The 15,337-nt window shown below is 53.7% G+C and overlaps 1 protein-coding gene across 2 annotated transcripts in view; it reads left to right on the top strand.

The window, feature by feature from the left end:
* The window catches only part of BCAS4 (breast carcinoma amplified sequence 4), a 65,203-nt gene that overhangs the window by 16,138 nt on the left and 33,728 nt on the right, over window positions 1–15,337 (top strand). For both annotated transcript variants that reach the window (XM_047770871.1, XM_047770872.1), the window contains exons 2-3: window positions 2,316–2,387; window positions 14,150–14,251. In XM_047770871.1, the coding sequence (XP_047626827.1) occupies window positions 2,316–2,387; window positions 14,150–14,251 (174 nt within the window). The remainder of the gene's footprint in view (window positions 1–2,315; window positions 2,388–14,149; window positions 14,252–15,337) is intronic.

Raw genomic sequence — 15,337 nt, 5'->3', positions numbered from 1 at the left:
CCCCCTCCCCAAAGAGCATCTTGGTGTTACAAACTTCTGAAGTCAGAGAGGTCAGATTTTGGCTTCAGTATTTATTAGCTGTGTGACCTTGAGCAAGTGACCTAAGCTCTCTGGTCCTGTGTTTCTCAATCCATAGAAAGTGGGAAATTATAGCACTTGAAGTATAGAGGTAAATGAGACAATCCATACGTCGTGATTAGTCACTGTTTCTGTTATCTATCGAGAGATGCGTAAAGCCACCGTTTATGTGCGCTGCCGTGTGCCAGCCCTGCCAAATGACCCAGCCACATCTATTATGTGGTTAACCTAACAACTCTGCCAAATGGGTGTGGCGTTTCCCGTCCCAGGTGCACCAACCCAGATGCCCAAGGTTAAGGTCACCCTGGGTTAAGGTCACACAGCTGGCAAAAGAGAAGATGGGGTTCAAACAGGGGACTAACGTCCGTTCTGAACACGTTCAGACGGGTTGCGAGGCTCTTCCTGCAGCAAAGAGCTTCAGGTGTGTCCTGGAAAGGAGGCACCCAGCCAGCCTGGGTGTGGTCCTTTGTGTCCCTCTGGCGGGCTTTGTCTTCCTAGGCAAGTCTGGACCAGGGTATAGACTGTCTACACCCGTGTTTCTGTGCCCCCTCCGGTCTCTTGCTTTCCTCTGGATCAGAAGGAACCACCCACCTCCCTGTCCCCCACTCCAGGGGCTTCTCAGCTCCTTCTCTCTCTCTTAGGGCATTAGACGTACTTTTGGGGGATGCGAGGGGGGACTTGCTGTGTGTTTCCAGCCCTCCCTCCCCTGCGGTCCCCTTCCCCCAGCCAGCCTCCCCCGTCAGGCACAGAAATAGTCCCAGCTGTGAGATGAAGGTTCCAGAGTTTAAAATTGCAACGTGGTACTATTTATATTCCAGCCGGAAAGATGGTTTTTTGCGCAGTCGTTTATTTTGTTGGGGTAGCGGTGGCTCCAGCTGCCGGCGGCAGGCCCCTGCACTATACACACTTCTCTCCGGGGACAAGTGGGTGGTGAGGGTGGCCTCCAGGTGAGGGGGCAGGTACCAGGCCTGCCTAGAAACATCTGGGAACACCTCCCTGGAGCAGAAGGATTTGGCCTGGTGAGCCAGAGAAAGTGGTTCATGTTCCAGAAGGACTTTCTTCCTAGATGCCCGGTAATTAGGGGGAAAAAAAAAAAGTACAGGTATTTGGTGAGTCATGAAAATAGTACATGCTTGAGGGGGAAGAAGGGTTCAAACTAATTTTTATCCAAGGGATTAGAGAAGGCAGACCCTTCACATTCTGTTTTGCTTGGCCCCTGGATCGTTAAAAAAAAATTTTTTTTTGAATTTGTGCCGCTATTTAAAAATTGGGACATTTCCCATAAAGTTCGAATTTCTGGCTTCTCGTGAACATGGAAGGTTCTGGCAACCCTGGGCCTGCGTTTCTGGTGGCTTCTGGTGGCTGGCTGCTCTAGAACCGAGCAGGTACTTTTCCTATCACTGAAGCCCCTCAGGCCTGCTTTGTTCATTTATTGCCTGGCCCTGATAACTTTTGAGTTTTGGACCCTTTGCTTAACATAAAACACTCAAGCCTCCCTTGTCAGACCAGTGGCGGGTTCCGTCTCCTGGGGTTCACTGAGCTCTGTTGCTGGGGTTTCCAGGTCAACTACAGGACCCCCAGTCAAATCAGAATTTCAGATAAACAACAAATACTTTTTTAGTGTAAGTATATCTCCTAACTGTTGGCCAGCTGGTACCTATCATCCCAGGCCTTGCTCTGTTGAAGCGGGCACATTTCTTGGTGTCATTTCAAGGATGGTTTTATATATCTGCATCTTCTGTGGTTTGCTTTTTTCTCTCCGTGGTGTTTCTCAGGAGGCTTTTGCAGCGTTGATAAGATCAGGCTTTGAGGCTAGGGACTCAAACCTACCAGAGAATCTGGGCCTTTGTTAGCTGTGTGACCTCGAGCAGGTTACCTTACCTCTCTGAGCTTCAGTTCTCTCATCTGAACAAGGGGGTGATAAGAGTGGCTTTGTTATCTCCTGTTAGTATTTATTTCTCGCATCTCGTCGGAGCTGCAGAGGGTGCATGGTCCAGCATGGTCTTGACCGGAGTGGTTAAGCAGGGGTGTCCGCGGGCGGGCGGCAAGACTGCCACCAGCGTATCGCTATTTCCAACGCAGCTTCAAGAGGTTTTGAAAAGGGAAAGTAGGTCTGGAGGGAACTGGGAGGATAATCCTAAGATTTAGTTTGCTTAAAAAAAAAAAAAAAAAAAAATGAAGGGCGTTTGTCTCCCTGGAAACCACTTGCTAATCTCCAGGATATTGGCTCTTTTCAGGCGAAGGAGGTGGAGGAGACCATCGAGGGCTTGCTCCTCAGGCTGGAGGAGTTCTGCAGCCTGACTGACATGGTGAGTGTCTGCCTGGGAGGCGGGGATTGAGGCCCAGGCCCGACCTCAGGCCCTTCCTGGGGTCCCCTGGGGAAGCCATCTTGGCGGTGGCTCGGCCCGCGGGAGGCGAGGGGCAGCGCCCGCGGGAGGGGGCGGGGCGGGGAAGCCACGCCCCCCGCCCCGTCTCCCCGCCCCCCCCCAGGCTCCCTGAGGCGGCCATCTTGATAACGCCCCCCACCCCCCTGGCTTTAAATTCCACGGAGGAGCCAGGAGTGGGCCACCAGGTGGCGCTCTCGGGCACCGATGCGGGGAGCCTTGCGGCGGGGATGCTCAGACTATATTTAACTTGCCTCGCCCTGCGCACAGCTCGCCAGGCAAACATGGAGACAGCCCGGAAATGGCTTCAGGCCTGGGAGGCCTACGAGGAGCCTCTTGGCGGGGCCCTAGCCTGTGGCGGGGTTGGGCCTCAGGTGCCTCCCTGCATCCTCTTCCTCTCTCAGCATTTGCCTCCTGCCCTGTTTGGTTGGCTGGGGAGGACCAGGGAAGATGATGCCCTAGGCTGAGTAGACCAGGTCTCCAGTCCAGATGCTGTGGAACTCTCCCTGGGTCTCCAGGATTGTGGCCACACAGGTGTGGGCCCGGGGGAGCAATGAGCGAATTTTCTGGACGTTCCCAGTCTTATTAAGGCAGCCAGCGTTTGGGGCTTCTGCCTGGAGGCCCGAAGGGTAAGAGTTCTATGCTGGGACCAGGCCTGCCTCTCCTCGCAGCACAGGAAACCCAGCTGGGTCCGGCCACGTGCCAAGTGCCTGGAATAGAGTTTGTGAGAGCCCCAGGGGGTAACGTTTATTGAGCATCTACTTTGTACCAGACCTGGTAGAAAGGGGGCTTCCTGTGTCTTCTCCTCTCACCTCAAAGCGATCGGCCCCAGTGGGTACAGGTTTACCTCCATCCATTTGGCAGATCTCGGAGTGCCTACCTCTGCCCACCCCTGGGGACACCGCAGTGAACAAGACAGATGTTGCAACAAGGACCCATGTGTGTTTTTCTCTTGAGAGCCAATTTTTGAGTTCAGGCGTGGGTCCAGGTCGGAGGTGGGTAACGAGACGGACTTGGAACCATCTGACTAGTCCTTTCTTGGTCACCACACATTGGGCACCTTCTTTGACCAGTCCCTCGGTGAGCCTGAGGGTGCAAAGCGGCAGGCCTGTGTCCAGCCCCCAGTCTGTGGGGGGGAACCCAATCTTTGTGCCAGCCGCTATTGTCCAGGGTCAGAGCGCGGTCCCAGAGGTGTGTTCCAGGTGCAAAGGGAGGCTGCTGAGGTTTTGAAAAGGGAAAGAGGTTCTAGAAGGAGTCTTCTACTTCTAAGACTGAGTTTGCTTAAAAAAAAAAAAAAAAAAAAAAGGCAAGAAAGAAAAAAAGAAAATGAAGAGCAGAAGTGTTAAATTCTGCCTGGGAAATCAGGAAGGCTTTGCAGAACAGGTGGTGATTAATTCGGGGTTTGAAGCAAAAACAGGAAGAATTCAACTGCTGGGGAAAGCAGGCGTCCAGGCAGAGGGACGGGCCTGTGGGGGTGGCGTGCTGGGCACAGGGACCATGAGGGCCCAAGCAGGGGGCAGATGAGGAAGGCGGCGTGGTGATCCTCCCGTCCATCCTCCTGTGAAAGGAGACCCTCCGTCCACCCAAGATGAGAGCTTTGGGCAGGACTCCGCTCGGAGAGACAGAGAGGCGCCCAGGCCTTCCTTGCCTTAAAAACTTCAAGGCTTCCCCTGGCGGGAAGTCTGTGCTTGTGGGGCAGCATGGGGAAGGTTCTCCCCAAACTCGAAGCCTGGAGAGGCAGTTTATGCAGAGATTTTAATATCGAGGTCACAAGATGACCCAATCCTGCCTACAGACATGTTGGGTGTTTCTGAAAAAAAAAAAAAAAAGAAAGAAAGGATTGAGCTGCTGACATTTATAGAATGTCATGCAAAGAAATCTGGATTTCTAGCTTCTCTTGGAAAAGCAAAGACCTGTATCGCATCACCACCCCACCCCACGAGCCCCTTGGGTGCTGGTTGTCACCCGGCCAGCATCAGCCAGAGCTGCACACAGTGGCCGCCCCCTGTGGAGAGCACACATGCTCTTCAGCTTGTCCCTGTCCCCCCACTGCTCCCCACGGGAACCTCCCCGGCCACCTGCCTGGTACATCCATTACGTGCTGGTGTGTTTTACGGTAAAGCACACGTCTCTGTACTTTGGGCCTTACTGAAAGCAGGCGAGTGGCGACCAGACCAGGAGAGTCCCCCTTTTTTTTTGTCTTTTTAGGGCCGCACCCGCGGTATATGGAGGTTCCCAGGCTAGGGATCCCATCAGAGCTCCCGCTGCCGGCCTACACCACAGCCACAGCAATGCCAGATCCGAGCCACATCTGCGACCTATACCATAGCTCACCGCAACACTGGATCCTTAACCCCCTGAATGAGGCCAGGGTTCAAACCCTCAACCTCATGGTTCTTAGTTGGATTCATTTCCATTGCACCACAACAGGAACTCCCTGCGTATTTTAAGAGATGGAAGGAGTTCCTGTTGTTGCAGCTCAGTGGGTGACTAGTATCCATGAGGATGCAGGTTTGATCCTGGTCTCGCTCGGTGGGTTAAGGAGCCAGTGTTGCCGTGAGCTGTGGTGTAGGTCGCAGATGCGGCTCAGATCCCGTGTTGCTGTGGCTGTGGCGTAGACCGGCGGCTGCAGCTTCGATTCAACCCCTAGCCTGGGAACATCCACGTGCCGTGGGTACGGCACTAAAAAGCAAAAAAAAAAAAAAAAAAAAAGAAAGAGAAAAAAAAAAGTTCCCTGGTGGCCCAGTGGGTTAAAGATCTGGTGTTGTCACCGCAGCGGCTTGGGTCACTGCTGAGGTGTTCAGTTCCTGACCAGAGCGGGAAAAAAGAAATGGGTGGAAGAGATGCTGCCCGGGGAGCCCTGGAAGTGAGGACGTGTCAGTGTATTTGTACACACGTGAGCATGTCTGCACGGATGATAAAATGCACCAAGTACCTGCCGTCATGGCCCCTGCAAGCACTTAGCATTTGCAGCTCCTCCTGTGAGGCTCTGTCCTAGTGTTTAGCTTACCTGCTGTGTCTGTGCCCAGTGTCCAGCTCTTGGCCCTGACTTGGGACCTCCTTTTCTCTTTTGATCCATGCTTAGGGATGAGCGGGGACCTCTGGTAGGCAGGTGATGTCACACCATGGACCACTGTCCCCAGGACCCAGCTGTGGCCTTTGATCAAGTTAGAGGTCCCAGAAAGGTCTGGCTCCTTGGTGCACAGTCCAGAGAGAAATGCTTCGTTTCCAATAAGATGAGTCTATTAGAAATGAAAGTCCAGGAGTTCCCGTCATGGCGCAGGGGTTAACAAATCTGACTAAGAACCATGAGGATGTGGGTTTGATCCCTGGCCTCGCTCAGTGGGTTAAGGATCCACCGTTGCCATGAGCTGTGGTGTAGGTCACAGATGTGGCTCAGATCCCACATTGCTGTGGCTCTGGTGTAGGCCAGTGGCTACAGCTCCGATTAAACCCCTAGCCTGGGAACCTCCGTATGCCGAGGGAGCAGCCCTAGAAAAGGCAAACAAAAAAACAAACAAACAAAGAAATGAAAGTCCAGCCTCTGGTCTGAAGTAGTAAGTCCTCTGCCAGACCCGGGTGACTCAGGTGACCGACATTCACCCCCATGTGCTCATACCTGTCCTGACCTGACGTGTAGTTCTACACGCCATCACTTCAAGCCCTGACTCTTCCCAGTGGGGGACCTCAGTTGGGCACAGCACGTCCCCTCTCTGTAAAATGGAGATAATGGTTCTGATTACCTATTACAGTATCCTTCTACCCCGAAAGTTAGCCAAACGACCACCAATTTATTATGTGGGCCAGGACAGGGCACAGAGGGCATGGCTCGTCTGAGCCGGGTGGCACCTACTGGGGTGGGGGTGTCCACCGTGTCTCCTCCTCTTACTCGTCTGATGTCTGGGCTGGGAGGGCCGGACAGCTGAGGACCGGTTGGCGTACCCCTCCTCCATGCGGTGGCCAGCGTGGGCTCCCTGACGGCCTGGCGGTCGGGCCCCCAGCGCAAGCCGTCCTGAAGATGGGAAATCCAGGTCTTTGGAGGCTCGGCTATGGCGGTTGACACAGTGGCACTTCTGGTGTAGTTTATTGGTCAAAGCAGCCGCATAGCCCACCCAGATCCCAGGGCAGAGGACACAGACCCCACCTCTTCGTGGAAAGAACGTATAGAATTCGCGGCCATCTCTCCCCTGCTGCAGATGGTACCCGTCTCCAAAGAGTTACCTCATGGGGTAGACGAGGAGCTGGGAATGTGTCCTTTACACCCACTGGCGTGGCCAAAATGAAGAAGACGGACCGTAGCACGTGTGGATGAGGATGAGGGGCAACTGGAAGTCTCCTTCATGGGCTGTTGGAAATGCAGAAAGGGGCAGCCACGGTGGGAATCACGGCGGTCTCTTGTGAAGTCAAACATCCACTTACCCTCCAGCCCAGCGGGTCTCATCCTGGATAATTACCCTTGAGAAATGAAAACAAACATCCACAGAGACTTGCACGCAAATGCTCATAGCAGCTCGGTTCTTGCTGCCCCCGACCGGAAACAGCCCCAGTGTCCATCAGCGGTAGAAACGGGCAGATAAACTGTTGTTGATTCCTATGCTGGAATGCACGGCGGTGACCTGCCGCACACACAACATGTGTGGTTCTCGCAAACATGCTGTTGAGGAAGAGAGTACTTCCTGTGTGGCGCTCCATAAAAATGAAGTTCAAAAATAGACAGAACCAAACAGAAGAAAGGCTGGGGGAAAAATGTAATTGTAATGTATACATGTAAGGATAACCTGACCCCCTTGCTGTACAGTGGGAAAATTAAAAAACAAACAAACAAACAAAATAGACAGAACCAGGAGTTCCCTGGTGGCCTTGCAGTTAAGGATTTGATGGTGTCACTGCATAACTCAGGTTGGATCTCTGGCCGGGGAACTTCCACTTGCTTTGGGCATGGGAAAAAAAGTCAACACCAGTCCATGGTCAGAGTTCCTGTCGTGGCTCAGTGCTTAACAAACCCAACAAGTATCCATGGGGACCTGCGTTCGATCCCTGGCATGGCTCAGTGGGTTAAGTATACGGCGTTGCCGTGAGCTGTGGGGTAGGTTACAGATGTGGCTCAGATGCTGCGTGGCTGTGGCTGTGGTGTAGGCAGGCAGCTACAGCTCCAGTGCAACCCTAGCCCGGGAACCTCCATATGCCACTGGGGCAGCCCTAAAAAGCAAGAAAAAAAAAAAAATCCGTGGTGAGGAAAGTCAGAGAGAGGTTCGCTTGGGAGGGTGGCTGTGAGTGAGAGGAGGCCTGAGGGAGCTAATGGGGTGAGGGGGGCCAGTCCGTGCATTGGTCTAGGTCGTGGTTCCAGAGATGGAAACGCAGGTACCGATTCATCGAGCTGTCCGCTGAGGCCTGGCCTCTTCACAGGGTATCACTTACACTCAAAACTAATTGCTTAGCGTGGAGTGTGCTATGTATTAAGTGACCCATAAACAGTAGCTCGCAGGGTCGTCCTCATCGGTATCAGAGCAGCAGAGGGTCCGACACTGCTGAGGCCATCCAGAGAAACTGAATTTGTGAGGCCTTCCCACTCCGTGCCCTCCGGGGTTGGGCGGCTTGTCCAGCCCTCAGAATCCTCAGTGGCCTCGGGCCCACCTTCTGGCTGGGAGCGGGCTCCTCCATCGCTCACTTAAATGGAGAAAATTTCCTGTTGGCCTTGGCCCAGCAGTTGCATTTGGCGTTGGTGTGTGCTCTGGGTCAAGTGCATTTGGCTCTCCTTCCTCGGGGCCCTGCATCATCCTGGCAGCCGTCTTTGCTCTGCGATAACCCCCTACATCCGCTGCCCAGACTTCTGGCTCCGGAGATCGGCTCTGGAGATCAGCTCCGGGGGGCGGAGAGAGCAGGCCGGGGAAGGGTCTGCCAGGCTCTCAGGCCGGTGAACCTGGCTGGAGGTTCGTCTGGCAGAGGCTCAAAAAGCATTGCTTCTTCACAGATGTCTTTGTTCTCAGTGGTGGATAGAAGGACAAATTCAGATGCCTGGGGTGTGAGGATGTGACATGGGGGGTGTGAGGAAAGAAACGTGTCCCTTCGCTTTACTCCCCTGTAAGATGCACGGGCACGGGTGGCCATGGCCGCCCTGTTGGGGAGGCTCTATGGGGTGGCAGGGGCCGTTGTCCCCCTGCTCCAGCTGCTCATTGCCATGTGGAACATGGGCTCCATGCAGCCAGCTCTTTTGATTTTTCACAAGAAGTCAGAAATCTGGGTTTCTAAGGGAAATATCCTTAGTTTTAGATCTCGGCACCCAGCTTAGTTGTACTTTTGGCTTTTTAGACATGATGCAGGCTGGCTCCGGGTGGGCCCCGTAGAACAGGTCTGCAGGCCTCTGAGCTTAGGGGGCGGCCTCAGACCCCCCTGGATTAGAATCCTCCATCCCCCACTTTTGTAGTTTTGCGACCTCAGCCAGCTCAGGTAGTTGTTCTCTGTTTTGTTCCCTATAAAATGAGGTGAAAAAGGAGTTGCCATTGTGCCTCAGCAGGTTAAGAACCTGACTAGTATCCGTGAGGATGCGGGTTCAACCCCTGGCCTCACTCCATGGGTTAAGGATCTGGCGTTGCCGTGAGCTGTGGTGTCGGTCACAGATATGGCTCGGATCCTGCGTGGCTGTGGCTGTGGCGGGCAGCTGCAGCTCCGATTCAACCGCTGCCTGGGAACTTCCATACGCTGCAGGTACGGTCCTAAAGAGCAAAAACACAGAAGAAATTAACAGAAAAAAAGATCTATGTTTGGTCCGCTGTGCTCTGACCTTGACAGGAGTTTCTGTTCTTCACTGCGTTGCCGAGATTTCTCCTCGTTTCGCCTTGTTGAAGGTGGACTTCTCACTAGCAGGGCCTGGGGGAAACAAGGGCAGCTTCTGAGCTGTGCAGGTGCTTGCAGGAGCCGGGCTGGATATGGATGGGAGTGAAGGGGGCTGGGCGAGGCGCTAGGGAGGGGTGGCAACTGTGGACACTGGAGCCCTGGTGCCCCTTGGCCCCATCGGCAGGGAGCAGCCACCCCCCTCTCAGCCTGCCGTTCCTGGGGAGATGTGGGTCCCCAGTGGCCAATGCTGCTGACTTCAAAGAGAAGTTCTAAGTCCACACTTAATGACTGGGATATTTTTTTTAATCACTTGGATATTTTAAAACTGTATTAATGTATTTTATTTTGGAATAGGGTTTTTTTGGTTGTTTTTTGTTTTGTTTTGGTTTGGTTTTTTTGGCTTTTCAGGGCCACACCTATGGAAGTTTCCAGGCTAGGGCTTGAATCAGAGCTCTAGCTGTCAGCCTATGCTATAGCCATGCAACACAGGATCCAAGCATGCCTGCGACCTACAGACACCACAGCTCACGGCAACACCTGCTCCTTAACCCACTAAGCAAGGCCAGGGATCAAACCTACATCCTCATGGATTCTAGTCACCCACTGAGCTGCAACAACAGGAACTCCTGCTCGTTGGGTTCATAACCTGGTGAGCCACAGTAGGAACTCATGGCATATTTGTAGATTTACAGAAAACCCGCAGAGTGCAGGAGTCTCTCCCATGTGGCCTCATCTTGTTTCCCCCACTGTCCGCATCACCGCGGGACCTTTGTCAAAACCCAGGAACCAACACCGCAGGTGTGCGGGACTCCAGTTTCCCCTGCTTCCCACCAGGGGCCTCTCTCTGTTCCAGGAGCCCGTCCGAGACATCGCACTGCCTTGCACTGGGGTGTCTCCGTAGGCACCGCCAGTCTGTGGCAGTTTCGTTCTTTCTTGACTTTTCATGACTTTGGCAGTTTGAGGGGTAAGTGTCTGGCCTTTTGTGGACAGTCCCTTGATTTGGGCTTGTCTGATGCTTTCCTTGTGGTTAGGCGGAGTTTCTGGAGACGCTTCCCAGAGGCGGGGTGCCTTCTCATCACGTGACACCAGGGAGGGGCACAGGACGCCCGCAGGGCCTCACTCCATGGGAACACCACCCTGTCCTCCTTTCCCTCGCCGGCTCAGTCCCTTGTTCCCATCACACTTGTGTTCATTTACTTTATACTTGTGGTTAAACACAAAGTTGCATTATTCTCGGAGTTCCCATCTGGCGCAGTGGTTAACGAATCCGACTAGGAACTATGAGGTTCTGGGTCCGATCCCTGCCCTTGCTCAGTGGATTAAGGATCTGGCATTGCTGTGAGCTGTGGTATAGGTCGCAGACGCGGCTCGGATCCGACTTTGCTATGGCTCTGGTGTAGGCCAGTGGCTACAGCTCCGATTGGACCCCCTAGCCTGGGAACCTCCATATGCCACGGGAGCGGCCCAAAGAAATAGCAAAAAGACAAAAAAAAAAAAAGTGTAGATATTCTTAGCGCAATGCTATGGTGTAGATTGCAGATGTGGCTTGGATCCCACGTTGCTGTGGCTCTGGTGTAGGCTGGTGGCTACAGCTCCAATTCGACCCCTAGCCCGGGAACCTCCATGTGCCTCGGTGCGGCCCTAGAAAAGACCAAAAAAAAAAAAACCACAAAAAACCAAAAAGTTTCATTATTCTCTTGTTCATATTGTCCTTATCTGGGCCATTTGGCTTTTGGGTTCCTTCGATGTACCCCATTTTTTTTTAACACCTTTTTACTTTCTGGAGCTACAGATGCTCCAGGCTTTTTGTATTATCCCTGCCCCAGCCCTAGAATCAGCCATTTCTCCCCGGAGCCCCACATGAAGTTTTGAGGTTGGAAATTAATTCAGATTTAAAAACTAGGAGTTCCCATTGTGGCTCAGCGGATTAAGAACCCAACATAGTGTCTGTGAGGATGTGGGTTTGATCCCTGGCCTTGCTCGGCGTTAAGGATCTGGCATTGCTGCGAGCTGCAGCGAAGTTTGCAGGTGTGGTTTGGATCCGTGTTGCTGTGGCTGTGACGTAGGCTGGCCGCGGCAGCTCTGATTCAGTCCCTAGCCTGGAAACTTCCATATGCCACAGGCTCAGCCCTAAAAAAAAAAAAAAGAAAAGAAAATTTAAAAAATGAAAACTAAAATACTTTGTGGGCCCCATGAGGCCCGTACGTGGGCCCCATGCAGACATGGATGATCTTGTGTCATCCCCAAAGCATTCTTCTGGGAGAAGCACTAGTCCGGTTCCCACTTTAGAGATGAGAAAGTTGAGGCACAGAGAGATCAGGACAGAGTCTGAAGCCAGGCAGCCTGTCACCAGATGCAACACTCTCAGGGCTGCTCTGTGGGGTCAGGGCATGGGAAAGGGAGGTGTCTTAGGACAGTGGGTTTGGAGTCGGGTCCCCAACAAGAGGCAGTGCCCTCACTGGATGAGGGGAACCAGGAGGGAAGGACTTGGTTTTATTTTTATTTCTATTTCGCTTTTTAGGGCCACACCCGCAGCATATGGAAGTTCCCAGGCAAGGGGTCGAATCCGAGCTACAGCTGCCAGCCTGCACCATAGCCACAGGGACAGGGGATCCGAGCCTTGTCTGCAACCTACACCACAGCTCACAGCAACACCAGCTCCTTGACCCACTGAGTGAGGGCAGGGATTGAACCCGCATCCCCATGGATACTAGTCAAATTCGTTTCTGCTGTGCCACGGTGGGAACTCCAAGAGCTTGGTTTTAGATGTGCAGGCCGTGGGGTGGCTTCTGCGAAATCCAGGGCAAAGAGAGAAATGTCATGCTGAGCAGTGATGGGAGCAGAGTGGCAGGAGCAGCACACACCTCCAACACTTAGGCAGAAGGACGAGGGAAAATGGATACAGCTTTCAAAACCATTTTTCAAATCAAAGTTTTGTGCTGCGTTGTCACTTTGTATTAGTTACCTATTGCTGTGTAACAAATTGCCCCCCAAACTTAGTGACTTAAACGGTGATCTTTATTGCGTGCTAGAGTCTGTAGGTCAGGAATCTGGCTCAGCCCAGCCGGGCCATGTGGCTCAGGGTCCCTCACAGGCTGCCATCGAGGTGTTGGCCAGGACCGTCGTCATCGCAGGGCTCGCCTGGGGCAGGATGACATCTAGGCAGAGCCAGTGCTTCTGGGCAGGATCCAGTTCCTTGTGGTCCCTGGACTGAGAGCCTCAGTTCCTAACTGGCTGTTGGCTGGAGGCCGCCCTCAGTTTCTGGCCACATGGGCCTCTCCGTCTTGCCTCATCACAGCTGCTGGGAGGGGGGCAGGTGAGACAAAGAGGGGGTTGGGGAAGGCATGCATGAGCCAGGCGGCAGGGCCATGTCTCATTTCGGCGGATGCCTCTTCTCTCGAATTGAGTCTCAAGGTCCAGCCCGTGGTTCCGGGCAGGGATCCCACCGGGGCGTGACTACCAGGAGGTGGGGCTCATCGAGGACTGTGTCAGACGCTGCCGGCACACGCCTTGCCCAGCAGCCCGCTCACCTCTCCGTCCTCAGCGCATCCCAAGGAAGCGAGGACCATCGTGGTTGCCTCCCTGTCTGGGGAAGCAGAAGAGGGCTCGGAGGGGACAGGGACTTGCCCGCCTGAGCTCAGGGTGGAGCCAAAGTCAAACTCAGATCTGAGTCCTAGTGTGTCCCCCAGTGTGTCTCTGATTGTCCCCGGACCCCCACTCTGGCGTGGCTTTGGAGCTTGGCTGAAAACAGATTCCCGGCCGACCCCACACAAACTTGACCAGCCTTGGAAGGGCCCGGGCATCAGCATTTTGACAGGCTACCCCCCCAGGGGGTCCAGATGCTCGCTAGAACCTGGGAGCAGTGTGTGCTGCCTCTCTGCCTGATCAGGACATGGTAACGTGGAAGTGGAATCTCTCATATCTCACACACACACACACACACACACACACACACTTAGGCTTGGTTCTTTCGGCTCTAAGGAAAATGGAGTTGTGAGTGCCCCATTTCAGTTATCAGGGGAAAGATGAGGCTTCACAAAGTTCACAGTCATTTTCGGGGTCCTTCCAAGTGGAAAAAAATTTAAATGAAATGAGGGAGTTCCCGTCATGGTTCAAGGGTAAAGAACCTGACTAGGACCCATGAGGACTCGGGTTTGATCCCTGGCCTCGCTCAGTGGGTTAAGGATCCAGTGTTGCCGTGAGCTGTGGTGGAGTGAAAACATGGCTTGGCTCTGGCGCTGCTGTGGCTGTGGTGGAGGCTGGCAGCTGTAGCTCCGATTCGACCCTTAGCCTGGGAACCTCCATATGCTGCAGGTGTGGCCCTAAAAAGACACATTTAAAAAATGAAATGAGATGCATGATGTGCAGGAAGTACTTATCAGCACAGTGGCTGTATGTAGGAAGGACCGAGATAATGAGATTTGTGGTTTTCATTAACATTATTAGGCTAATGATTATTATTAAAGCTTTTCTTTAATATGACTAGTTCCGGTGTAACAGAAACTCAATTTACCTTGACCTCAGTTTAGAGAAGAGATTTGATTTTCCACTTGCTCCAGATCAGTGATGTACAAAATAAAGGTACTTCGTTTGGAGCACGTGTTTGGGGTATTCGGAGGGAACGATTAATTTGCAATTCAGTAAATAATACCTGGGTGGGTCTTGGTCCTGAGAGGCGGTGGGGTTGGTCCCCCCGTGAGACTCTGGATCATTCCTGGGCCTGGCCCCGGGCAGGATGCGCTTCGGGGTCTCAGCCATCGGTGAGGTCTCTGCGGAGCCTGGCCGACCCCGGGGCAGGTGGGAGCTTGTGCGGCCGGGGCAGAGGGCCTGACGAGCTGTCCCGTTCCCTGCAGATCAGGAGTGACACCTCACAGATCCTGGAAGAAAACATCCCACTCCTTAAGGCCAAGGTGATGGACATGCGTGGCATCTACGCCAAAGTGGACCAGCTGGAGGTGAGTCCAGGAGAGGGAACCTGCTTCCTGAGCTCCGTGAGCCTGTCCTGGCTGTTCATCCTGTCTTCCTTGGCCATGTCAGGCCACAGACCCAGCGCAGGGGTTGGTGGTGAGCATGGGGCCCACTGTCACATGATACTCTAGAAACGTGACGGATCAGGGGAGTTCCCACTGTGGCTCAGTGGGTTAAGAACTCAGCTGGTGTCTGTGAGGACACAGGTTCAATCCCTGGCCTCGCTCCTTGGGTTAAGGATCTGGTGTGGCCGTGAGCTGTGGTGTAGGTCGCAGCCGTGGCTTGAATTCCCGAGTTGCTGTGGCTGTGGTGTAGACCAGCAGCTGTAGCTCGGATTCGACCCCTAGCCTGGGAATTTCCAGGTGCGGCTGTAAAAAGAAAAAGTGTGTACTGGGACACATAAGAATTTATATAAAGTATCCCATTTAAAAATTGGGGTACTCTATATAAAAATCAGAAGCATTGGGAACGCTGGGCCCACGTTTCTGTAAATATTTTGAGGTTTAAATGCATAAAAGTGCACACACATCACACGTGTACAATTCAGTGGATTTTTCCATACATAAACCCCCACGTGACGATGACACAGGCTGAGAAAGAGGGCGTTTCCCGTCCCTAGGCTCTGTTCCGGTAGGGCTGGCGGCCGCTGCCCCTCAGATGAGGCATGTGCTCTGCATGTCGCCACCATCCCCGCCACGGCTTGTCACCCCACGGCTGACCTGTTTGACCTGCCGTTTCCCTGCGTGGGTCCTGGGCGAAGGTGCGTTAATATCTCATTTCTTCTTGGCCACACTGCACAGCTGGTCCCCTTTCTGTCCCATCTCCCAGCGGAGAGGCAAGCCACCTCCCAGGGGTCCACCCAGCTCATTCCGTGAAGCTGAGACTTCCAGTCACCTCCTCCGGCGCCCAAGTGCTTCATCAGATCAGGGCCCTCGGCTTGGGGTCTCTGGTCCTTGCTCAGTGAGGGACCAGGAAGCCGGGAGGAGGGTACCATCCAATAGGGGTCCCCCAGATGGAGGGGACCCGCGCCCCTCCGAGCTGCGGAGGAGGGGAGCGTGGCTGTCAGCCCTGGA

The sequence above is a fragment of the Phacochoerus africanus genome, chromosome 3 (genome assembly GCF_016906955.1).
Source record: "Phacochoerus africanus isolate WHEZ1 chromosome 3, ROS_Pafr_v1, whole genome shotgun sequence".
Classification (NCBI taxonomy): Eukaryota; Metazoa; Chordata; class Mammalia; order Artiodactyla; family Suidae; genus Phacochoerus; species Phacochoerus africanus.
The sequence above is the reverse complement of the archived record's forward strand: the minus strand, read 5'-3'. Positions and strand labels throughout refer to the sequence as shown.